The 27,370-nt window shown below is 47.0% G+C and overlaps 1 protein-coding gene across 1 annotated transcript; it reads right to left on the minus strand.

The window, feature by feature from the left end:
- Positions 1-22,012: 22,012 nt before the first annotated feature.
- Positions 22,013-24,580, minus strand: LOC147957633 (uncharacterized). Its single transcript, XM_087537345.1, has one exon. It carries the CDS (start codon positions 23,303-23,305, stop codon positions 22,013-22,015), a length of 1,293 nt encoding a protein of 430 aa, XP_087393471.1. The 5' UTR covers positions 23,306-24,580.
- Positions 24,581-27,370: the final 2,790 nt, after the last annotated feature.

Below are 27,370 nucleotides of genomic sequence, written 5' to 3' on the forward strand. Positions count from 1 at the left end.
CCTCTTGAGCACTGCGTTGGATTTCCTTGAAGAGGAAAGGAGATGCAGCAAAGTAGCGTAAGTATTTCCCTTAGTTTTTGATATCCAAGGTATCAATCAAGTAGGAGGCTACGCGCGAGTCCCCCGTACCTGCACAAAACAAATAACTCCTCGCAACCAACGCGATAAGGGGTTGTCAATCCCTTCATGGTCACTTACGAGAGTGAGATCTGATAGATATGATAAGATATTATTTTTGGTATTTTTGTGATAAAGATGCAAAGTAAAATAAAAGCAGAGTAAAAATCAAAGGAAATAACTAAGTATTGGAAGATTAATATGATGAAGATAGACCCGGCGGCCATAGGTTTCATTAGTGGCTTCTCTCAAGAGCATAAGTATTTTACGGTGGGTGAACGAATTACTGTTGAGCAATTGACAGAATTGAGAATAGTTATGAGAATATCTAGGTATGATCATGTATATAGGCATCACGTCCGAGACAAGTAGACCGACTCCTTCCTGCATCTACTACTATTACTCCACTCATCAACCGCTATCCAGCATGCGTCTAGAGTATTAAGTTCATGAAAACAGAGTAACACCTTAAGCAAGATGACATGATGTAGAGGGATAAATTCATGCAATATGATAAAAACCCCATCTTGTTATCCTCGATGGCAACAATACAATACATGCCTTGCTGCCCCTACTGTCACTAGGAAAGGACACCGCAAGATTGAACCCAAAGCTATGAACTTCTCCCATTGCAAGAAAGATCAATCTAGTAGGCCAAACCAAACTGATAATTCGAGGAGACTTGCAAAGATAACCAATCATACATAAAAGAATTCAGAGGAGATTCAAATATTGTTCATAGATAATCTTGATCATAAACCCACAATTCATCGGTCTCAACAAACACACCGCAAAAAGAAGATTACATCGAATAGATCTCCACAAGAGAGGGGGAGAACATTGTATTGAGATCCAAAAAGAGAGAAGAAGCCATCTAGCTAATAACTATGGACCCGAAGGTTAGAAGTAAACTACTCACACTTCATCGGAGAGGCTATGGTGTTGATGTAGAAGCCCGCCGTGATGGATGCCCCCTCCAGCAGAGCTCCGGAACAGGCCCCAAGATGGGGTCTCGTGGATACAGAAAGTTGCGGCGATGGAATTAGAGTTTTGGCTCTGTATCTGATCGTTTGGGGGTACGTAGGTATATATAGGAGGAAAAAGTACGTCGGTGGAGCAACAGGGGGCCCACGAGGGTGGAGGGCACGCCTAGGGCGAGGGGGGGTAGGCGCGCCCCCCTACCTCGTGGCCTCCTCCTTTGTTTCTTGACATAGGGTCCAAGTCTCCTGGATCATGTTCGGTGAGAAAATCACGTTCCCGAAGGTTTCATTCCGTTTGGACTCCGTTTGATATTCCTTTTCTTCGAAACCCTAAAATAGACAAAAACAGCAATTCTGGGCTGGGCCTCTGGTTAATAGGTTAGTCCCAAAAATAATACAAAAGTGGATAATAAAGCCCAATAATGTCCAAAACAGTAGATAATATATCATGGAGCAATCAAAAATTATAGATACGTTGGAGACGTATCAAGCATCCCCAAGCTTAATTCCTTCTCGTCCTCGAGTAGGTAAATGATAAAAAAGATAATTTTTGATGTGGAGTGCTACTTGGCATAATTTCAATGTAACTCTTCTTAATTGTGGTATGAATATTCAGATCCAAAAGATTCAAGATAAAAGTTTAATATTGACATAAAAATAATAATACTTCAAGCATACTAACTAAGCAATTATGTCTTCTCAAAATAACATGGCCAAAGAAAGTTATCCCTACAAAATCATATAGTCTGGCTATGCTATATCTTCACCACACAAAGTATTTAAATCATGCACAACCCTGATGACAAGCCAAGCAATTGTTTCATACTTTTGACATTCTCAAACTTTTTCAATCTTCACGCAATACATGAGTGTGAGCCATGGATATAGCACTATATGTGGAATAGAATGGTGGTTGTGGAGAAGACAAAAAACGAGAAGATAGTCTCACATCAACTAGGCGTATCAATGCGCTATGGAGATGCCCATCAATAGATATCAATGTGAGTGGGTAGGGATTGCCATGCAACGGATGCACTAGAGCTATAAGTATATGAAAGCTGAACAAAAGAAACTAAGTGGGTGTGCATCCAACTTGCTTGCTCATGAATACCTAGGGCATTTTGAGGAAGCCCATCATTGGAATATACAAGCCAAGTTCTATAATAAAAAATCCCCACTAGTATATGAAAGTGACGGAATGAGAGACTCTCTATCATGAATATCATGGTGCTACTTTGAAGCACAAGTGTGATAAAGGATAGTAACATTGTCCCTTCTCTCTTTTTCTCTCATTTCTTTTATTTGGGCCTTTTCTCCTTTTTTGTGGCCTCTTTTTTTCGTCCGAGGTCTCATCCCGACTTGTGGGGGAATCATTGTCTCCATCATCATTTCCTCACTGGGACAATGCTCTAATAATGATGATCATCACACTTTTATTTTCTTACAACTCAAAAATTACAACTCGATACTTAGAACAAGATATGACTCTATATGAATGCCTCCGGCGGTGTACCGGGATATGCAATGAATCAAGAGTGACATGTATGAAAGAATTATGAATGTTGGCTTTGCCACAAATACGATGTCAACTACATGATCATGCTAAGCAATATGACAATGATGGAGTGTGTCATAATAAACGGGACGGTGGAAAGTTGCATGGCAATATATCTCGAAATGGCTATGGAAATGCCATAATAGGCAGGTATGGTGTCTAATTTGAGGAAGGTATATGGTGGGTGTATGATATCGGCGAAAGGTGCGCGGTATTAGAGAGGCTAGCAATGGTGGAAGGAAGAAAAGTGCATATAATCCATGGACTCAACATTAGTCATAAAGAACTCATATACTTATTGCAAAAATCTACAAGTTATCAAAGCAAAGTATTACGCGCATGATCCTAGGGGGATAGATTGGTAGGAAAAGACCATCGCTCGTCCCCGACCGCCACTCATAAGGAAGACAATCAAAAAATAAATCATGCTCCGAGTTCATCACATAACGGTTCACCATACGTGCATGCTACGGGAATCACAAACTTTAACACAAGTATTTCTCAAATTCACAACTACTCAACTAGCACAACTTTAATATCACCATCTTCATATCTCAAAACAATTATCAAGTATCAAACTTCTCATAGCATTCAACACACTCATTAGAAAGTTTTTACTATTCTTTGAATACCAAGCATATTAGGATTATTTAAGCAAATTACCATGCTATTTAAGACTCTCAAAATAATATAAGTTAAGCATGAGAGATCAATAGTTTCTATAAAACAAATCCACCACCGTGCTCTAAAAAATATAAGTGAAGTACTAGAGCAAAACTATATAACTCAAATGATATAAGCGAAGCACATAGAGTATTCTAAAAAATTCCAAATCATGTATGGCTCTCTCAAAAGGTATGTACAGCAAGGATGATTGTGGTAAACTAAAAAGCGAAGACTGAAATCATACAATACGCTCCAAGCAAAACATATCATGTGGTGAATAAAAATATAGCTCCAAGTAAAGTTACTGATAGAAGTAGACGAAAGAGGGGATGCCTTCCGGGGCATCCCCAAGCTTTGGCTTTTAGGTGTTCTTAGATTATATTGGGGGTTCCATGGGCATCCGCAAGCTTAGGCTCTTGCCACTCCTTGTTCCATAATCCATCAAATCTTTACCCAAAACTTGAAAACTTCACAACACAAAACTTAAAGTAGAAAATCTCGTGAGCTCCGTTAGCGAAAGAAAACAAAAGACCACTTCAAGGTACTGTAATGAACTCATTATTTATTTGTATTGGTGTTAAACCTACTGTATTCCAACTTCTCTATGGTTTATAAACTATTTTACTAGCCATAGATTCATCAAAATAAGCAAACAACACATGAAAAACAGAATCTGTCAAAAACAGAACAGTCTGTAGTAATCTGTAGCTAGCGCAAGATCTGGAACCCCACAAATTCCAAAATAAATTTCTGGACGCGAGGAATTTATCTATTAATCATCTGCAAAAAGAATTAACTAAATAGCACTTTCCAAATAAAAATGGCAGCAGTTCTCGTGAGCGCTAAAGTTTCTGTTTTTTACAGCAAGATTAACAAGACTTTCCCCAAGTCTTCCCAATGGTTCTACTTGGCACAAACACTAATGAAGCACAAAAAACACAACCAAACAGAGGCTAGATAAATTATTTATTACTAAACAGGAGCAAAAAGCAAGGAATAAATATAAAATTGGGTTGCCTCCCAACAAGCGCTATCGTTGAACGCCCCTAGCTAGGCATAATAAGCAAGGATAGATCTATGTATTGCCATCTTTGGTTTTAGGGAAAAAGAGAGCAAACTTGTTATCTATGGAATTAATCTTTCTATTTTGACAAAGTACATGACCATTAATGGTAGAAGAAATATTAAGAATATTGCAGAAATTGGCATCTAGGCTAGCTTTTATCTCTTTAATAGATTCGTTTTGGTAAGAAAGCAAGAGAGATGTGATTTCAGCTTTCTCGTAATGGGGTGCCCAAATATAGTTTTCATCCTCTCATAGGTATCTATGGGGTCCCCTTCAAGAAAACCCCCCTCGAATATAGAATCTAAAACTTGTTTGAACGAAGCGGGCAGCCCAACATAAAAGCTTTTTAAGTAAACCTCAATATGATATTGGGGTACATAGCTAGTCTGGATCCTTAACAGCCTATCCCAAGCATCTTTCAAAGATTCATCAAGTAAATAACGAAAAATTCCCCGGCAACGGCACCAGAAATTCTTCAATTTGATAATGTAATGCGGGATATAAGGGCATGTAATGGGTACTTGGTATGTTGACTTTTGCGTAGACTCCCCAGCAATGGCGCCAGAAATTCTTCTTGCTACCTCTTGAGCACTGTGTTGGATTTCCTTGAAGAGGAAAGGAGATGCAGCAAAGTAGCGTAAGTATTTCCCTCAGTTTTTGAGAACCAAGGTATCAATCCAGTAGGAGGCTACGTGCGAGTCCCTCGTACCTGCACAAAACAAATAACTCCTCGCAACCAACGCGATAAGGGGTTGTCAATCCCTTCACGGTCACTTACGAGAGTGAGATATGATAGATATGATAAGATAATATTTTTGGTATTTTTGTGATAAAGATGCAAAGTAAAATAAAAGCAAAGGAAAAAGCAAAGGAAATAACTAAGTATTGGAAGATTAATATGATGAAGATAGATCCGGGGGCCATAGGTTTCACTAGTGGCTTCTCTCAAGAGCATAAGTATTTTACGGTGGGTGAACGAATTACTGTTGAGCAATTGACAGGATTGAGCATAGTTATGATAATATCTAGGTATGATCATGTATATAGGCATCACGTCTGAGACAAGTAGACCGACTCCTGCCTGCATCTACTACTATTACTCCACTCATCGACCCCTATCCAGCATGCGTCTAGAGTATTAAGTTCATGAAAACAGAGTAACGCCTTAAGCAAGATGACATGATGTAGAGGGACAAATTCATGCAATATGATAAAAAACCCATCTTGTTATCCTCGATGGCAACAATACAATACGTGCCTTGCTGCCCCTACTGTCACTGGGAAAGGACACCGCAAGATTGAACCCAAAGCTAAGCACTTCTCCCATTGCAAGAAAGATCAATCTAGTAAGCCAAACCAAACTGATAATTCAAAGAGACTTGCAAAGATAACCAATCATACATAAAAGAATTCAGAGGAGATTCCAATATTGTTCATAGATAATCTTGATCATAAACCCACAATTCATCGGTCTCAATAAACACACCGCAAAAAGAAGATTACATCGAATAGATCTCCACAAGAGAGGGGAGAACATTGTATTGAGATCCAAAAAGAGAGAAGAAGCCATCTAGCTAATAACTATGGACCCGAAGGTCTGAAATAAACTACTCACACTTCATTGGAGAGGGTATGGTGTTGATGTAGAAGACCTCCGTGATGGATGCCCCCTTCCGGCGGAGCTTCGGAACGGGCCCCAAGATGGGATCTCGTGGATATACAAAGTTGTGGCGGTGGAATTAGGGTTTTGGCTCCGTATCTGATCGTTTGGGGGGTACGTAGGTATATATAGGAGGAAGAAGTACGTCAGTGGAGCAACAGGGGGCCCACGAGGGTGGAGGGCGCGCCTGGGGGGGTAGGCGCGCCCCCCTACCTCGTGGCCTCGTCCTTTGTTTCTTGACGTAGGGTCCAAGTCTCCTGGATCATGTTCGGTGAGAAAATCACGTTCCCGAAGGTTTCATTCCGTTTGGACTCCATTTTATATTCCTTTTCTTCGAAACCCTAAAATAGGCAAAAAACAGCAATTCTGGGCTGGGCCTCCGGTTAATAGGTTGGTCCCAAAAATAATATAAAAGTGGATAATAAAGCCCAATAATGTGCAAAACAGTAGATAATATAGCATGGAGCAATCAAAAATTATATATACGTTGGAGACGTATCAATGACGATGGCGATGATTTCCCCCTCTCGGAGGGAAGTTTCCATGGCAGAACAGCCCCGCCAAAGCCCTAGATTGGTTCCGCCAAGGTTCCGCCTCGTGGCGGCGGAGTCTCGTCCGAGTAGATGGATTATGATTTTTTTCTCATTGAAAGACTCCATATACCAGAATATGGCCATCAGAGGGCCACCTGGGGGCCCACGAGGTAGGGGGTGCGCCCAAGGGGGTAGGGCGCGCCCCCCACCCTCGTGGGCAGGGTGTGGCCCCCTGGTGAACTTCTTGCGCTCAGTATTTATTATATATTCTGAAAATGTCTTCCGTGAAGTTTCAGGACTTTTGGAGCTCTGTAGAATAGGTCTCTAATATTTGCTCCTTTTCCAGTCTAGAATCCCAGCTGCCGGCATTCTCCCTCTTTATGTAAACCTTGTAAAATAAGAGAGAATATGCATAAGTATTGTGACATAATGTTTGATAACAGCCCATAATGCAATAAATATCGATATAAAAGCATGATGCAAACGGACGTATCAGACACCTCCGGGAAGGAGCCCTTAGGCTATGGAGCATCGGCGCCTTTGCTTATTATGGCACCTCCGCATTTTGCGTGTCGCCCGTCGATCATCTTCGGCTTCACATTCAAAGTCTTGAGCCATAAGCCAAAGTGTGGGGTGATGCGGAGGAAGGCCTCGCACACGACGATAAACGACGAGATGTGAATGATGGAATCTGGAGCTAGATCGTGGAAATCGAGCCTGTAATAGAACATAAGCCCTCTTACAAAGGGATCAAGACTAAAGCCTAGCCCACGAAGGAAGTGGGAAACAAATACGACACTCTCGTTGGGTTCGGTAGTGGGGATGACCTGCCCTTGAGCAGGCAACATGTGAGAGATTTCGGCGGTTAGATACCTAGCTTCCCTTAGCTTCTTGATGTCCTCCTCTGTGACAGAGGAGGCCAGCCACCGACCTTGAAGGTTGGATCCGGACATGGTGGAAGGTCCGAAGCGCTTAGCCTAAGCCTTGCATTGGGTGTTGGAACTCAAGGTGGGGGAGGGGAAGGATCGGGCGCGAGAAGAAAAGGACAGGCCTTGGCCCCTTTATAAAGAGGGTGAATATCAAGCGTCCTCCGCATGGCCGTTTGGAACTTGCCTAAAATCGAGGAGTCTTACTAACAAACACGATTGGGTTACCCACACCCTATTGATGGGAATCCCATGATAAGGGGAACACGATCTCTGCTTCGACAAGACGTGCCAATAAAACCGCCTCGCAAGACGTGCAATGGCAGGCGGGGAAAAATGGTTCGTAATGACCGGGACACGGCAGGACGTCACGTTATAAAAAGTTGTCAACGGATTTGATTTTTGGAATAATATACTCTCTACGGTGGTATGTGGAATTTATTTTGCAGAGCCGGACACGGTCCTCGTGTTCAAAATCTTCTATGGAGTATTCGGAGAAGGAACCCGCCTTGGAATGCCGAAGACAATCTGCGCGCCGGACTCATCTTCATTGAAGCCTGGTTCAGGGGCTACTGAGGGAGTCCTGGATTAGGGCTCCTTGGACAGCCGGCCTATATACTTTGGCCGGACTGTTGGACTATGAAGATACAAGATTGAATACTTGGTCCCATGTCTGGGTGGGACTCTTCTTTGCGTGGAAGGCAAGCTTGGAAATTCGGATATGTAGATCTCCTCCCTTGTAAACGACTCTGTGTAACCCTAGCCCCCTCCGGTGTTTATATAAACCGGAGGGTTTAGTCCGTAGGAAAGAACAATCATGATCATAGGCTAGCTTCTAGGGTTTAGCCTCTACAATCTCTTGGTAGGTCAACTCTTGTAATACTCATATCATCAAGATCAATCAAGCAGGAAGTAGGGTATTACCTCCATCATGAGGGTCCGAACCTGGGTAAACATTGTGTCCCCCGCCTCCTGTTACCAGCAGCCTTAGACGCATAGTTCGGGACCCCCTACCCGAGATCCGCCGGTTTTGACACCGACACCCGCCCTCCTGGCCGCCCTACACTCGGCACCGTCGCCGAGTAACTATGGCGGTGGAGGCGACTGGAACATGGACTCTGGTGCTACTGCGCACATGACAGCTCATTCCGGTAACCTATGCTCTTCCACTCCAGTTAACACACCCACTCATATCACTGTTGGCAACGGTTCTTCTTTACCTATCACCCTTGTTAGTAGCACAAATTTTCCTTTTAGTTCCACACCTATCACTATGTCTAATGTCCATGTCTCACCTGACTTAGTCACTAGTTTAGTTTCGGTTCGTCGTCTTACTTGTGAGAATCCACTAGCTATTGAATTTGATGGTGTCTGTTTTTCTATGAAGGACGCCCGTACCTAGATGGTGCTTCACCCATGGATAGCCCTAATGAGCTTTATCTCGTGCACGCTGGTACCTCCACCTCCACACCCGTCGCCCTCGCCACCGGCGTCGACCTTTGGCATGCTCACTTGGGACACCCCAACCCCGTCGTTTTGCGTCAGATTCTTAGGAGTTTTTCTTTCTCATGTAATAAGCTCGACGAGCATACTTGTGAGGCTTGTCGCTTGGGCAGGCACGTTTGTCTTCCCTTTAGTGCGTCTACTTCAGTTTCCACTTTTCCGTTTCAATTACTTCATAGTTATGTTTGGATGTCTCCCGTTGCGAGTAACACGTGCTGTCTATACTACTTGGTGATTTTACATGATTATTCTCATTATGTGTGGACTTTTGCTCTTCGTTGTAAATCCGATGCTTTAGCCACACTCACCGCCTTTTTATTCCTATGTCACCACCCAGTTCGATCGCCCCATACTCGCACTCCACACTTGTCGGGGATATACCCCGCGGCGTAAACCGGCCGAAAGTTAACCCGGCCAGGACTTGGCGGTTTATCTGAAGACCCCGCTGACACTTGGCGAGTTACTGGCGACCCGCCCTGACCTGGCGGTTTACAAGCAACCCACCTGGTCTTATGACTCACTGGTGATCCGGCGTGCGGGACAGACGGATGACAAGGCCCAAGGCCCAGAAGGCCGGTTCACGTTTAATGGTGGGCCGGTTTAAGAGGAAAGGCATGAGGAACGTTTATCTTACAAGGAGTTAAGACCTGGACTTGTATCCGGTTTGTATTAGAGATAGACTAGTCCTAATCCTAATAGAACTCTACATGTAACCCGCCCCTTCAAACATATATAAGGAGGGGCAGGGCTCCCCAAAAGGGACAAGATTCACAAGTTCCACGAGTTGGACAAGTTAGGTTTAGACAATAGCTCTCAAGATAGAGCACTCTTGTAACCGTGATCATCATCATCATCAATATCAATGAAGCAGGACGTAGGCTTTTATCTCCACCGTGAGGGGCCAAACCTGGGTAAAACCTCGCGTCTCTCGTCCCGCTCAACCCCTCTCAAGCTACCACATAGATGCGTTGGCCTCGCGACTAAGTCCTGACACTAAGGACATCTGCCGTGACAGTTCCACGACAGTTGGCACCCACCGTGGGGCCTGCGCACGATAGTGTTGAGTTCTTGGAGGGATCTCTCCAGGGATCGAGAAGTTTGCAATTTTCCGAATGAGCCAGTTTGGAAGGGTGTGCATCAACTTCAGTTCATCAAACCAGATTTTAGATCTGTGAGATTTAAGGTTCAAAAAAATTAGGGTAACGTTTATGCGCCAGCACACGAGACCAGATGCGTATCTGCTGAAGGAAAATACAAGTCATCAGTTCAATCCGATTTGCAGCGAAACCGAGGGTTGGACCCAGGCCTGAACATCATATCAATGAAAGACAGACGTGACGGAAAGAATAGCCAAAACAAAGTCAATGGGATCTATCCATGTACAGAACTATGGGGTCGATGGCATCCAACCACACGGGAATTATTTAGCTTGGCACGGTTTTCGAGCAAGTTAAGTGAATCTACCATATGAAGCTACTAGTACGATACGGATCAGACTTTTCTCAGCTTACTATATTAAGCAAATCAATAAGTTATTCCGATTCAGACAGCCGGACGATCATCAATTGGAAGTCAGATCGGTCTTCTTGGTGTGTCATGGTAGGAAACTGAGATATCTTGCAAGTTCTCTGGTTTGGTTTCGTCGAGTTCGCCGATGCAGCCTGAGCCGGCGTCATCTCCGCTGGCCTCGACCGATCCGCCACCTCGCACTGCTTCAGCTGCTGCCTTGGGCCGGGCCGTTCTTATGGCTGCTACTAAACCGACTCGGTTCCCGCCACGGGTCGCGAGTGTCATCGCCTGCCGCGGCCACGAGCCGGCCCGCCTTTACCGCTACGGCCTCGTCATGCTGCAGCCAAACAGGAACGTACGGAGGCATCAACTCAGGACGCCAGACAACAACTCCGGATTTGACCGATCATTGACTCCTCTCAGGAAGACCAAAAACAAAGCATCAACTGATGTCACGGCCGCCGAGGCATATCACTAGTTGCAAAAAGTCGATACGCAGCAGAATATACTGATCTAAGCCGGAAAGCTAGCGCGTTAAAAAAAGGGAATGATCAAACCAACCGCGAGCCGGATGGAGAGTTGGTCGTGGGGCAGACTCGCACTGTCTCCGAACCGCATGAGCAGGCTTCGGATCCCCGCATGCCTCTTCAGCCGCAGAATACATCAGGTGATATTCATCTAGTTTATTTTTATCAGCACTTATTAATTTTTTGAAAACAACTATTCTGCCCTATGTTGTTGTTATATACAGCCGTCGCCCCTGCGGTCTAGTTTACATCAACGCGCCGGCCGACTCGCTCGTCCGCACTACCTTACAACGCCACGGACGATACGCCCGTCCGCCGTCACCGTCAGTTCACGCGTCCACACCGGCTTACAACGTGGTGGACAACTTGCTCATCCGCACCGGCTTACAAACGCCGGGACCGGTTTATCTATCTGCTCTCGCGGCCGATTCACCCGTGAGGGATTTCAATTTCACCAACCGATCATCAATCTCATGGCGGGTCATTTCCGGCCTGTCACATTAGGTGATATCCATCTAAGATATATTTTATTGGCATATATTATTGTTGTCAAAGAGCATTTTATCTTTGCCTTGGTCTGCACTATTGTTCACGCAAGACAACTGTTCATTACAAATGAGGCGTTATATTACGGGCACGTAGCACGCGCTAGCAATGCTCTGCACCGGCGTTTCGTCTGTATCAACCACCCGGTGAATGAAACGTGCGCAAGTTACTGTCCCGGTGGTCCAGTTTACATCAGCTTGCCGGGACCGCGCCCGCGGTTAACTCACCCGTCCGTGACGGTTTACGACATTGGTGTTGATCTTCTCCGTCCGCACCGGCTTACAGTGCCGCGGCCGACTCATCTGTCGGAACTACCTTTGATGTTGCGGTCATCTTTGCTGTCCGTCTCTCGCGGCCTGGTCTACATCAACACGCCAGGCCGCACCTGTCTGGATGAGTTATTCATTGAGTATGAGCAAGTCACTGCTTGGGTAGCCCGGTTTTTCTTCCAGTACATTGGAGGCAAATTATCATTCAGCTGCCGTCTACACTGGATGGATCAATGGACATACGCACAAATTGCTGCCACTACAGTTTGATCAACTTCAAACAACCAGTTGGAAGGAACCATTGGCCGAGTTGCTGACACGGTTCATACGGGATCGTTTATAACCCGCCGCAGTCACCTCAATCTTCTGTGGATTTACATCGCGTTATTAACACCGATGATATATACCTTCTGCTATGGTCAAGTACGGAGAATCTCAAGACAACTCCTTGAGTCGTCATTAAGACTCGGGGGCTATGATGATATGACGCAGCAAGTCTTTCCAGTTTCAACAAATTCAAGTGCCCCGGGATGTTGAAGGGAAACCCGGTCCCGGAGGCTACTGTTATATTGATGAAAATATAAAGGCTGTCAGAAATATTCCGGCTCACAATGATACTTCCGGTTTATAGTCCGGTTCAAGAAAAATCTATTCTCCTACAAAGCTCTGAAGCACTCAAATCCGGTTTAACAATGTCCGGTTCAAAAAGGAATTAACTTCTCGCAAGTTCGAGTTTAAAGGCCGTCAGAAAATTTCTGGCTAAAATTGAAGATTCCGATTTAAAATCCGGTTGAAGGGAAAGATGTCTCCCACAAAGCTTTGAAGCTCTCAATATCCGGTTCAAGATCCCGGTTCAAGAAGAATTTATCTCTTGCAAAAAAGTTAAAAATTGCCAAAGAGGACCTGCTGCCATGATGCGCGGTTCAAACATGGGTATCCCGCCTTACTGGCCTGACATAATATTGATCACATGGGGGCTTCTGCTTTATAAAGCGGGGTCTCTGTTCTTTTACATCATATGTGGTTACACGGAGTTGTTCTAAAGCGGCCTCCGGTTTACCCCTTGAGTTAGCTTTTCAAAAGCATCATGTTATATCACTTGGGGGCTTGGTCGTGCCCGAACCAATGCAATACCTCTTGATAGGCGAGAGCCACCAGATCACTTGGGGACTTGGTCACATCTGAACCAGTCATGCCTCTTGATCGGCCTAAGGCCACAGAATCACTTGGGGGCTTGGTCGAACCCGAACCATTGCCATGCCACTTGATCGGCATAAATGCCACGGTTTCATTTGGGGACCTGGCTGACTTGAACCATACCTATCGGGAGCTTGGTCGTGTCCGACCATGGTAATGCCATCTGATCAGCTGAAATAAGCTTCTTTTTGCAAACGGTTTTATCATTGCCTTTGCTTCACAATTTTCTTTGATAGATATTTCTTTCTTTTTGTTGCGTTTTTAAACCAACATTTCTTAAACCGGTTCGACTGTCAATTACAAATGGATGGGACACGGTCAAATCTTAATCCGGAGGCTATCTGCCCGGTTTGATTTTCTGTTACCATCCTATTATGGAGTAAACCGGTGTTTATCAACCCGGCTCGGCTTTCAACTACAAGTTGTTAGTACACGATCAAGTTATAATCCGGAGACTATCAGCCCGGTCTGGTTTGACTACGAGTCGCCAGTATTATATGTGGTTAAACCGGTGTTTATCACAACCCGGTACAGTTTTATCATAAAACCGGCACAGTATGGAAGGAGTTATCAGTACTCAAGATTGGGATTATCACCCTTACTACAAAAAGTTGGTACAATCAACAATGTGATTCAATGTCACAGGTATGATATATTTCATATTTGATTATTTTTAAGTACAGCCTTGGTTATAAACCCGGGTTATATGTTGGGCATTATGACCCGTCCGGCGGTAAACCGCCAGGACACTTTAAACTTGTTGTATGCAGAAACAGGTTTGTTAAACCGGCCTGGCTTTGGACTATAAGTCACCAGTGTATATATATTTGGATTGCACTATCGGAATTATGCGCTTATAAATCATTGGGTTATATTATTCAAATAGCCAAACTTGGCTGAATTTTCATTATGATATTGAATGAATAAGGTTTTCATACCGGATTATATTATCTTGAATAGCCAACATGGCTGGATTTTATTATGGTTATTAATAACAGGTATTATTGAGGTTTTCAAAGTCGCTTTAGCGCAATGGCTATTATATTGTCAAAGGATATCATTTATTCTACAATGGAAGGAATAGTCCCGAGTCGCTGCAGGCTTACAACCCGCCACTTGGGGGCTACATTATTCAAATTGAGATTACATGCAAGTCTCATGTCGCTGCAAGCATGCATCATGACACTTAGGGGCTAATGCAAAGTCATTTTTACTAGTCTTATTGAAGACCCGACTCATCATATTATAATGAGCCGGCCCTTGGGGGCTACCAATTGCTCCTATCAACAATTCAAGGTACACAAGTTTTCGTCCATAATATTGAAGGGTCCATTGCTCAGTGCTAAAGCACAAAGCTCTTAACCTTGTGGACATGGGTTCAAGCCCTATGATGGAAGCTACGTTATAAGATGTTATTTTCATTCAAGTATATGTCAAGTCCCGGTTCAGTATTATCTTACTAAACCGGCCCTTGGGGGCTACACATCACTGCTAAAATCTACATGATTATATTTACAAAGTCCCTGCTCATTATTGCATAATAACCCGACACTTGGGAGCTACACTGATTGAAGTTTTTATAAGCAATTACAAGTCCCAGATTGCTGTAAGCATGACAACCCGGCACTTGGGGGATACATATATGAAATATTCAGTTTATATGATTGAGATGAACTAATCGGATTTTCTTCAAGGTTGAAACACTTATTGGAGCAAGTCTTAAGTTATCACTATGTTCTCCTCTTAAGACTTGGGGACTACAGGTATTATGCATATAAAGGAGGAACATCTTCATTTTATCAGTTTTGAGCAAATCAGGAAGATCAGTTACATGACCCGGTGTCGACAAACAATTATGACCAGGTGCCATCAATATTTATAAAACCGGCTATTTTGGTAATATTAAACCGGCAAGTTTTACATCTTCAAACCGGTTGAATATCAGATAAGTATTTTCAGACCCATGTTTCTTAAACCGGCGCTTTGGGAGCTGAGTCAAAGGAGTTATTCTTCACGATATTTCTCGGTGACAAACCAAGGTCGGCAAATTGATTATGAAGCTGGTCTGTTGACCCGGATTTCTCAGAAGGAGGAAATAACAAGGACTTAAGGATGATCAGGTACCGGTTTACAAAAATTCTTAACCCGAAGCATAACCTGTCAAATTTGTTCTTGTGTTTATTTTGCAGCATAAGTTTACCATGAATAAATCCAAGCTAAACTTGGGGGCTAATGTCGGGGATATACCCCGCGGCGTAAACCGGCCGGAAGTTAACCCGGCCAGGACTTGGCGGTTTATCTAAAGACCCCGCTAACACTTGGCGAGTTACTAGCGACCCGCCCTGACCTGGCGGTTTACAAGCAACCCACCTGGTCTTATGACTCACTGGTGATCCGGCATGCGGGACAGACGGATGACAAGGCCCAAGGCCCAGAAGGCTGGTTCACGTTTAATGGTGGGTTGGTTTAAGAGGAAAGGCATGAGGAACGTCTATCTTACAAGGAGTTAAGACCTGGACTTGTATCCGGTTTGTATTAGAGATAGACTAGTCCTAATCCTAATAGGACTCTACATGTAACCCGCCCCTTCAAACATATATAAGGAGGGGCAGGGCTCCCCAAAAGGGACAAGATTCCCAAGTTCCACGAGTTGGACAAGTTAGGTTTAGACAATAGCTCTCAAGATAGAGCACTCTTGTAACCGTGATCATCATCATCAATATCAATGAAGCAGGACGTAGGCTTTAACCTCCACCGTGAGGGGCCGAACCTGGGTAAAACCTCGCGTCTCTCGTCCCGCTTAACCCCTCTCAAGCTACCACATAGATGCGTTGGCCTCGCGACTAAGTCCTGACACTAAGGACATCTGCCGTGACAATTCCACGACAACACTGATAACAGAAAAGAGGTTGACAACGTCACTCTCCGCACACTTCTCGCCTCTCATGACACCACCTTTGGTCAGAGTTGTCCTTACACTTCACAGCAGAACGGCCACACCGAGCGCATTCTCCGCACTCTTAATGACTGCATTCGCATGTTACTCTTTCACTCTAACGTGCCCGCTCGGTTTTGGCCCGATGCTCTCGCCACCGCCACTCTTTTAGTTTACATTCGTCCGTGTCATCCTCGGTGGATCTACGCCCCTCACCACCTTCTCTTCGGTACACCACCATCCTATGACGGTCTCCGCATCTTTGGATGTCTCATCCTAGCACTGCGTCCACCACGCCACACAAACTAGCACCACGTTCTGTCCCATGGGTCTTTCTTGGCTAGCCTCCTAACACCAAAGGTTACCGGTGATATGATCCTGTCACTCATCATGTGTACACCTCGGGGCACGTGTGCTTTGTCGAGATGGTGAACCCTTTCTTTCAGGTTTCTCCGGCTTTGGCTCCTTCGGCGCCGACCCCCGCGCCCCTTCCTAGAGCGATGCGCGGCGGCGCCCCCCGAAGGTCCCCCTGGCACGGCACCATCTCCCGTCACCACCCGGTTTTTCGACTCCCTCCCCTGAGGTTGAGTCTGACCAGGCCCCCGGGTCCCCGTCTCCCTCCTACCAGATTGAGTCGGCGGGCACCCTGCCGGCAACCCCGGCTAGTGCGGGCACCCTGCCGGCAACCCCGGCTAGTGCGGCCACCCTGGCGACGGGCTCGACTTTCTCCTCGCCTGTCGCCCCCTCAGCCACAGGTTTGGCTGGCGCGGCCGCCGCCGCGGCCCCCGTCGCTGTCGCGGGTGCCCCCGCCGCTGCCGGGGCCCCGTCTTCGCCGCGGCCCCTGCCGCCGCCACCGGCCCTGCTACCTCGCTTCTTGGCGTGACGACCCGTGCCCGGGCAAGAGTGCTTCGGCCGCGCACGTGCTACTCCTCCGTTGAGTATGTGTGCGCCGCCTTGACATTGACGCCATCACCCATCCCCACCTCCGCTCGCGCTGCCCTTCGGGGTCCCCATTAGCTCGCTTCGATGCAAGAGGAGTTCGATGCCCTACAGCAGAACCACACGTGGCAACTTGTTCCGCGACCCCCTCGTGCCAACATCATCACTCGTAAGTGGGTGTTTCGCCATAAGACCCGCCCGGACGGTTCTCTTGAGCGCTACAAGGCTCGGTGGGTGGTTCGTCAATTTTGGCAGTGCGCGGGCGTGGACTTCACCGACACCTTCGCCTTGGTTGTTAAACCGGGCACGATCCGTACCGTGCTCCAGTTGGCGGTCTCGCGCGCCTGGCCTGGGCACCAGTTGGATATCTGCAACACCTTCTTTCACAGTCATCTTGCCGAGCAGGTGTTCTGTGAGTAGCCCACTAGCTTTGTCGACGCCGAGCACCTAGACTTTGTGTGCTTGCTCTCTTGTTCTCTTTACGGGTTGAAGCAGGCGCCTCGGGCTTGGTACCAGCGTATCGCAGCCTTTTTGCAATCTTTGGGATTTCGGTCCACTCGCTCCAAGGCCTCACTCTTTTTGTATCATCATGGAGCTGGCACTGAATATCTGCTGCTCTACGTCGACGACATCATCCTCACGGCGTCCGCCCACGATCTCCTTCAACGGCTGACTGCTTGTCTTCGTGATGAGTTCGCCCACAAGGATTTGGGGCCTTTGCACTAGTTCCTCGGCATCAAGGTGGTCCATCGGACTGACGGCTTCTTTCTGCATCAGCCAAAATACGCCCACGAGCTCTTGGAGTGTGCCGGTATGCTTAACTGCAAGCCGGCGCCCACCCCCGTCGACACGAAGGCGAAGGTCTCTGCTCTGAAGGGGTCTCTCGCGTCCGATCCAGCGTTCTATCACTCCATTGTTGGTGCTTTACAAATACCCGACGCTGACTCGACCCGACCTGCAGTACGATGTCCAGCAGGTGTGCCTCCACATGCACGCTCCTCGTGACTCCCACTAGACCTCGGTGAAGCGAATTCTCCATTATATACGCGGCATCATGTCTTTGGGACTCACCCTCACGGCCTCCGCCTCCACCGACCTCATGGCCTACTCGGATACCGACTGGGCTGGCTGCCCCGACACTCGACGCTTCACGTCAGGCTACATCGTCTACCTTGGGCCCTCGTTGATCTCTTGTTCATCGAAGCGGCAGCCCACGGTTTCCCCCTCCAGCACCGAGGCAGAGTATCGTGCCGTGGCCGAGTGCTCTTGGATCCGTCAGCGCTTCAGGAGTTGCTTTGTGATGTTCACAAGGCCACTCTTGTCTACTGCGATTACCTCAGCGCGGTCTACCTCTCCGCCAACCCGGTGCACCATTGACATACGAAGCATATTGAGCTCGATATTCACTTCCTGCACGATCAGGTTGCTCCTGGCCGTGTTCGGGTTCTCCACGTGCCGACGTCGCAACAGTTTGCCGATGTGATGACTAAGGGATTGCCTACTTCTGTCTTCGAGGAGTTTCGATCCAGTCTCAGTGTCTCTGGTGATGCATTGACTGCAGAAGGTGTTGAATATGTATTTTGTGTTGCATGTATATTGGAGTTGTGGCCCACATCCTAGTCTTGTATAGTTGAGGTAAAGGCCTACCCTTTAATTAAATATACGTGCACCAGCATCACGTCAATACAACTTCTATTGTATTGCAAACTATCCCGTGTACAACCCCGCGCTAGTGGTGTTACACCGCGTGCTCGACGAGGTGCCTGTGAACCCAAGCGACAACAGTACTGTTCAGCTTGGCGTTCCATCCATGGGGACCTTTGCGCAGCCGCAGAACCTTGCGCTCGTGGACGACGTGGCAGAAACCCGGGGGGGTGGGGGGTTACGAGACATACGCCTCCTCATCCAATTCACGCTTCAGGAACATTGCATTGACGTCAAGAATAGATAGCATGATTACAACTAACTCGATCTTGATTTGAGATATAACTATGTCTGTCAGAATGATTGTTACTAGCAGTAGGGGAAACACGTGAGAACGAGCTCGCGTATGAAAACAAAGACGGACACCTTTCCTTCTTTATTAGAAGAGTACTCTACTGCAGTATCAGTCTTGTAGATAAGCATGAGAAGTTGAGTATGTCCACAGCCACAAGAGTGATAAGCATGAGAAGTTGACTATGTCCAACGCGGCCGCTCCTCGGATCTGTCGGACAATAACAGCCTGTTGGCCCAGTCCGGACGCCGAGTACTTTCCGGCGACGATGATACGACCGACAAGAACGACGATGACAAGTGAAGCTCGCTGATAAACTCGACGAGATGCTTTACGCCGAGATGCACCGTTGTAAGCTAGCAACACCACGTACTAGCTTGATCGATTCCTTTGATCAACTAGTATCTCACGTACGCACACAGCGGCCAGCCGGCCGGAACCACACAAACGCACGCGAGACTGATGTATTGCCAAAGGCTCGTCTCGAGCCTTATTGCTTTATTGATTGATCTCACGACACAAAGTACGGGGGTATTACATCGTATATATAACAGCTAGCCTAGGACCAGTACTAATCCTACTAGGTAATGAATTCCTATACTAATTGGACCCGTATACATACTTGTAATCGGACCGGACGTTGGGTTTACTTCAAACAATCACCCCCTAAACATGACGTCGTTACGTCACAGCTCCGACGCCGATCCTTCTTCACATCTTCAAGAGCTTCTCTCGATCCAAATCTTTGGTTAGGATGTCTGCCATTTGATCATCGGTGCAAACGTAGTTGACCTTCATCTTAGCTTCTTCCACGCAGTCCTTTATGTAGTGATACACCGTATCAGTGTGCTTGCTTCTATCATGCCGCACTGGATCTTCACGTAGAAAACTTTCAGACTTGCTATCAACATTAAGCACCACTTGTTCCAGATCTCGATCCATGAGATCACCGTGCAGCCGCCCTAGCCACACACCTTCACACGCCGCACTGGTAGCTGCAATATACTCTATTGCATTAACTGCGGGTGCTTTACTCTTCTTGTTCAGCTCAGGACGAGGTTTCGTTGGAGCATCAATTGGATTGCAATATTTTTCATCCCACGGCTTTCAAGTACCTTCCTTGTGTATGCCTCCTGGCATAATGTGATCCCATCCGTCTTTTGTTGTACCTCTATCCCGGGGTAGTAGCTCAAAAGACTTAGATCATCCATCTTGAAAAGCTTTTTTATCTGTAGCTTGAACTTTGCAATCACCTCTTCATCTGCTCCAGTTATCAATAGGTCGTCGACGTAGATGCCAACTAGTAGATGATCCTTTCCTTCACCTCTCTTGTACATTGCATGCTCTAGTGGGGCTTTCTCAAATCCAAGAGAAACCAATGTCCAATCAAGTTTTATGTTCCACTCTTGAGGTCCTTGCCATAGCTCAGGGTGGACACGGTCCGAGCCGGTCCGGTCCCGGTCCGAGCCGTTGTTTGGACCGGCCGCCGGCGGTCCGGTCCGGACCGGACCGAGCAGCGTGGCGGGCCTGTTTCCAGGGACCGGACCGGCGGTGGTGAAGCCCGGGCCGGACCGAGAGGACCGGCGGTCCTGTTTCCATGGCGGTCATGGCGAGGCGGCGGTGACCATATTATCCGCAAGAGATGGGTGTTGTGACGGAAACAGTGTACAGAGGCAGCGGCGAGGTGGGCGACATGCGCGCGTGCTGTGCCGAGGTGGAGGTGGGCGACATGCGCGAGCGCCGGCGGCGAGGCGGGCGATGCGCGCTCTGCGTCGCGGCTGTTAGGCTGTTAGCCATGAACATTCCTTAGCAGTTTAATTTCGTTGCATGCAACTAATGTAGAACGTGCATAAGCCCATGATTTTCTCTCTGCGGGCCTCGCCATAATTAGCGGATCAAACCCGACGTGAAGTTAAATGCCAAATGGCGCCGTGATTTTCGGATCAGGCCCTGTTTCTCTCGTACTTTCTATTTCTTTTTCGACTGAATAAAAGTGCAGAAAAGAACACACGAACATGACTGAATACACATGTAGGTGCGGCCACTAACCCAACTAACTCCTGATCTAACCCCCACTGCGTAGGATCATGGAGAGTGATTATAGGCAGAGCGTTTCTCCCATGATTTGTGATTTGCGCCTTCCAAAAAATACTTGCCACATTTGTTGTCCGCGAAAATCACGGCAGAGCGTTTCTCCCACGATCCGAAAATCATGGCCGGTCGAGCTTTTCCCCAAGTTGATGGCGTGCGTGTGTGCTGTGCTGAAACGGCTGCCATGGCGAGGGTCGAGAACGCGAGATCGTCCGCGGTGCACGCACGACAGTGACGGCGAGCGGCGGCGAGAAGCTATGGCGCATGGGGAGGAGAGCAAAGGAGTGGGGAAGCTTGGGGGCATGGTGGTTCACCCGGTGTCTGCCGGTGGCCGCGATGACGAGGAACAGCGGCGGCGCTGACATTTTTTCTTCGGTCCTCTCGGTCGGACCAGTTAAAGACCGGACCGGAGCGAGATTTTTTCGGGCCGTATTTGGCAGACCGGACCGGCCATTTTCTCTGGCGGGCCAGGACCGAGCGGGCCAAGCCCGAGCGAGCCACGAGCGGGCCAAAAAGCCCGCTCGGTACGTCCAGCCCTAGCCATAGCCCATACAAGATTTTATATAACTTCAGTACCTTGTACTCTTCTCCCTCTTTGATGAAATCCGGTGGTTGATTCACATACACATCTCCTATCTCGCCGTTCAAAAACGCGGATTTTACATCCATGTGATGTATTTTCAATGATTCCTGAGTCGCGAGAGCGATGAGTAATCTCACTGACTCCGTCTTTGTAATGGGAACGAACACTTCTTCGAAGTCCACACCCTCTTCTTGTATGTACCCTTTGGCTACAGTGGTGTACCCAGGAAAAAAATGAAGGGTGTGCACACTCTAAATTTTTTTTTCCCACCTAATCCATGTGTCAGACAAAATATGGCAAAGTAATAACATGAGTATCTCACAACAATTTAGTTCACAAAATATATCTCAAATGTGCTCAGTTACAATACGAGTAGTCTTACATGAAAGAAGCACAAGTAGAAAAATTACATCACTAGGTAACTCTACGTTTTTGCATTGCCATGAAAGTATCAACTATGTCATCTTCGCTTACTTTCATGAACACATCCCGTTCAATAAATGTCACCAAGCAATCATTCAAATGATCGTCACTCATAGTAGTCCTCAACTTATTTTTCACTAGATTCATTGCTGAAAATGCTCTTTCAACACTCGCCGTTGCCACCGGTAAAATCAATATCAATTTGATGAGTAAGTAGACCAAATCATAAAGAACATGCTTCTTTGTTGCAACAAGCATAATAGAGAGCTCACCAATATTACTTGCATTTCTAAACCTATCATCTTGTCTCATATCATCAATAAAATTAGTAAGTTGAAATTCTAGCCTTATCAAATCTGTGCTTGAAATGTCCATGGGATAGAATTCAGCAAGTCTCATTACCTTGAGTGCATCATAAGAAGCAAATGAATTGAGGGGATTCAAAGCTGACATGCAAATAAGCAACTCCGTATTAACCTCATCAATACGATTGTCAAGCTCTTGAATGGTTTGATCAATGACACCAAGATATACTTCTCTTCTATAACGATCATCATTTGTTTGTACTTCATAATACCGACGTGATCTTCGATTAGGCTCATAAATATCCTCCCACAAAGGAACTTGAATGTCATGTTTGTTGCAAAATAAGGTTAGCTTTGCAAGAAATTCTTCCCAACCATGAGACCTCATGTGTTGCATTCTACTCTTTGCCAAACTAACAAGTGTCATTGCATTGAAAATATCTTGATCCCTCTTTTGCAAACATTGGGATAACTCATTTGTATAGCCAAGAATAACAAGCATCAAGTGAAGATTGAAAACAAAGTCAAATGATTCAAAGGCTTGAGCAACTCCACGTATTCTTGTCCACTCACTTTTTTGTGAAGGATCTTTTCCAATAGCATCAAGTACTTCAAGGATTGTGGAATACATGCTAACAATGTGCATAATGGTTTTAAAATGAGAACCCCAACGAGTGTCGCCGGGTCTAGATAGTCCCATCTCTTGATTTAGCCCACTTCCACTTTCAATCTCACCCATTTCAAGTGCTTCCAACACCTTTTGAGCTCTAACATCTCGAAGCATGTCATGGCGCTTACAAGAAACTCCAACAATATTGAGCAAGTAAGAAACATGATCAAAGAACCACAAACATGGTTCATTGTCCTTTGCCACAGCTATAAGAACCAACTGAAGTTGATGTGCAAAACAATGGATGTAATAGGCAGAGGGTGACTCTTTCATGATCAATGTTTTCAACCCTTTAATCTCCCCTTTCATGTTGCTAGCCCCATCATATCCTTGCCCACGTATTTGACTAGGAGTCAAATGATGATCTTAAAGCAAAGTTTGAATTGCATCCTTAAGTGACAATGAAGTTGTATTGGCAACATGAACAACTCCAAGGAACCTCTCACATCCTCTTCCCGATTTGTCAACAAATCGTATGCAAAGAGCAAGTTGTTCTTTATGAGATGCATCACTAGACTCATCAGCTAGGATTGCATAATGGTCGTCACCAGTATCTTCAATAATTCTTTTAGTTGTTTGCGCCGCACAACATTCAATTATTTGATTTTGTATCTTTGGACTAGTCAAGATGCAATTCACAGGAGCATTGTTCAAAACAAGTTTATTAACTTCTTCATCATTTTCTGAAAGCCATTTAAGAAGTTCAAGAAAGTTCTCCCTATTGCTAGATTCTTCACTCTCATCATGTCCACGAAATGCTAATCCTTGGTTCAAAAGAAACCTCAAGCATCTAAGTGAATAAGTCAGCCTAGCCTTGTACATACGCAAATCCTCTTTATCCACCCTCACCATAATGTTATCAATTGATGGTTGGGGTGCCACAAATAAATTGTACTTCTCTTGAGCTTTGTTGTGAATGCTATTAATACCACCAACATGTTTGACCAATGCATCAGGCTTATACCAATTTTTCCAACCACCATTAACAAAGGCATCACCCCTAGGCCCCCCATTCGATTTTCCTTTGAACAAATAACACACAAAGCAAAATGCTGCCTCATATTTGACACTATATTCTAACCATTTGTAAGTCTCAAACCAAACAAAGTTGAAGTGTCGATTTTTACCATAGATTTTCCTGACTTGAAAGTTGTGTGCATATGGTTGGACTGCTTGCTTTGCAATGTATCGTCTCCGAACTTCATCTTGATCATCGACATCATACTCTGAAATATGAATCCTCTCCCCTGGATCAGGAGGAAGCCTTTCAATATTATATGGCCTTGCACACGGAGAATGGACTGCTTCATCTTCACTATGACTTTCAATCTCTGCATCAGAATGGACTGCTTCATCTTCAATATCAAATTCAATCTCTGCAGAATGGACTGGAGGTGGAGAATGGACAGCTTCATCTTCAATATCAAATTCAATCTCTGCAGAATGGACTGGAGGTGGAGAATGGACAGCTTCATCTTCAATATTTGACACTATATCTTCATGTTGCTCTTCAGCTGCAACCTTCCTTCTTTTAGCAGCCTCATAATTCTGAAAAAAGGACTGAATGTCACCATTCCTCTTCATCTTTGGTTCTACAATTACAACAAAAAGCACAACTATTAGAGACAGCTAGGCAAAGCTTAGTACAAGCACAACTTAACTGAATGGATATACAGTGTACTATTGACAGAAGCTCACCCAAAGGCCAAAGGGCGTCGGGAACTAGGGATTCAGCGGGGATTGAGCCATTCAGGAGCTTGGGCAGCAGCTCCTCATCTGCTCCGGGCTACGGAGCTGCGGCCGGCGGCGCCGCGTGCTTGATGCCTTGCTTCGGAGTTCGGATGTCCGGCGACCGGCGGGCGGCGGCTCGTGGTGGCTGGAGATCCACCAGCCAGGCAAGGCAGCACTCGAAGGGGAGCAGAGCGGCGACTCTTCTCGGTGGAAGGAGGCAAGGAGCGGCGGACGACCCTGGCGGGATGGCCGGATGGGGATGGCGGATGGGGATGAGGGGCAGGGGGCTGGATCAGGTCTTTCAGCGGGCAGCGGCTGCGCTCTGCCTGGCCGACGAGCGATGACTGTATCGCTGGATCGCTCGGGAGTAGATGGGCTGGGGCGCTGCCGTGCTGGGCTGATGTTGATTTGGGCCTAAATATCATATGGTAAAAAAAAATTCAAAATTTTCTGGATGTGCCACGGCACACCTTGCACACACGCTGGATACGCCAATGTTTGGCTACTAGCCTCGCTTTGTGCTTCTCACAATTTCCTTCGACATCTCTCTTGATCTTGAATTCCCACTTGAGCTCTATGACATTATGTCCGTTGGGAAGATCCGCGAGCTCTCATGTATCGTTGTCTCGGATCAAACCCAACTCTTCACCCATAACATGACACCAATACTCTTCCGGCTTTGCGTCTTCAAAATTTTCCGGTTCCTTCATATGCAAACATCGTTGCCCTTTACTTTTCATCTTCACCGAATTTATTCAAAGCGCTTCCTTTGAAGAGAGATCCAAAATGTGTTGCATGCGTACTGGTGTATGTGGCTGCTCCGTCCTCTCTTGTGCTGTTGTAGGAGACACCACGTCTTCTGGAGTTGCCAAATCTCCCGTTGCTGGCGTCTTTGGACCTGCCGGTCCGCTTCCTGGGCGTTTCGGCACATCACCTTTTTCTGGACCGTTCTCATCCACTAGTCCTTCACGTGATGGTGAACTCCCACCTGCAATCTGTCCTGAACCAAGTGCACATTGCAAATTTACTAGGATTTGCACCCCTTCTCTCCATAATTGGCCACCACGTGGTGGTTGACTACTTTCAAACGAGCTGCTGCTTGCTAGAACTTGTCCTGCCGCACCGCTCGTGCTGCACGTTGCGGTGCACACAACACCACTAGCACCTAGACTGGCCACGTTGGATGCACACCGACGGGTGATGTCCGCGTAACTCGTCGTGGCACTGTGTGCTTCTAGTCCGTCTGCAACTCGCCGTGTGTCTTCGTATGTCTCTGGTACGACCACACCGAGACACTGTACGTCGTGGATTTCTGGCACCACGTCTTCACCGGTTTCTAGCGCGACCACACCATCACACATGGTGTCGTCGACTTCTGGAGCCACGTCTTCGCCTGCTTTCAGCGTGACCACATCGTCACGCCTTCTGTTATGGTCTTCTGGCGCCACGACTTCACCTGAGTTTATTGGTGCAGCACTCATCAGACCCGTGTTCAGCTGACCAAGATCATCTGAATCCTCCGCGTCCATTAGCTCGCACATCAGCATCATATCCCCGTCGTCTTCTTCCTCGGCCATGAGCGCCCGTTGCTTTGGTGCTTCCTCGCAGTTAGCCTTGAAGTGACCGAGGAGACCACATTTATAACACTTCACTTTTCTGATGTCAAACTTTCTCCTCGGCGGCGGTGCAGCCTCATCGTCTGAGTCGTCGTTCGAGTAGGCGAAGTTCTTTCTCGCCGAACGTTGCTTTCCCTTCTTTTTGCTGCTGCTCGTGGATCCGCCTTGCTTTTCCTTTGACAAAGTGACCCACTGCGCCCTTGTGAGCATTACAAGCTCGTCGTTCCTCCCGTCCCCAAGACTGTACCGCATCCGCTCATCGTGAGCCTTATACCGTCCGACAAGATCGTCGATGGAGAGAGTCGCGAGATCGACGCACTGCTCGATCGCCGTGACAATTTGCAGGTACCGGGGAGGGGCTGCGCGCAAGAACCACCGGACAACCGAGGTCTCCGTGAGGTTTTCTCCAAGCGCGCGGATCCGATTGACGAGAGTAGCCACCCGGGCGGCTCAGCTGCAGCTAGGCTAGGTCCGTTTGCTCCTCATCCCCTAGTGTGTTCCCGTCTGCATTTTCCTCCCCTGTCGCCGCCGCCGCCACCACTGCCGCCTCTGCCGCCGCATCTGTCGCTCCCCACCCACCCACCTGCAGCTCAGATGGCGGAGCTCAGCCTGGCTGACCCTGCACGCCGTCGTCGCACCAGCCACAAGGTGGGGGTCTCCTCAGTGGACGTGGAGCGGGCCGTCTTCTTCCTCACGAAGCATGCGGTGACGCGGTGCGCTCTGGACGGGGTGGCGGCCACATCCCCGATGGCGGTCGGGCGGGCCATGGAGGCCCAACTTTGTGTCCCGCCCCACCAGCTGCGGGTCACTACACACCAGCCTGAAGACTTCCTTACCGTCTTCACCCAACCGGCGCACCATGCCAACGCTGTGCGTCGCGGCACCCTGCACGTCGACGGAGCAAACCTCGCCATCCAACCTTGGCGCGAGGACGACCACGCAAGCTTCGGCACCTTCAACCTGCATGTCCGCTGTGCCATCAAGCACATGCCCATGCAATACTGGTCGATCGAGGGGGCGCAGGAGG

The sequence above is a fragment of the Triticum urartu genome, chromosome 7A (genome assembly GCF_056163025.1).
Source record: "Triticum urartu cultivar PI428250 chromosome 7A, HENAU_Tu73, whole genome shotgun sequence".
Taxonomy (NCBI): Eukaryota; Viridiplantae; Streptophyta; class Magnoliopsida; order Poales; family Poaceae; genus Triticum; species Triticum urartu.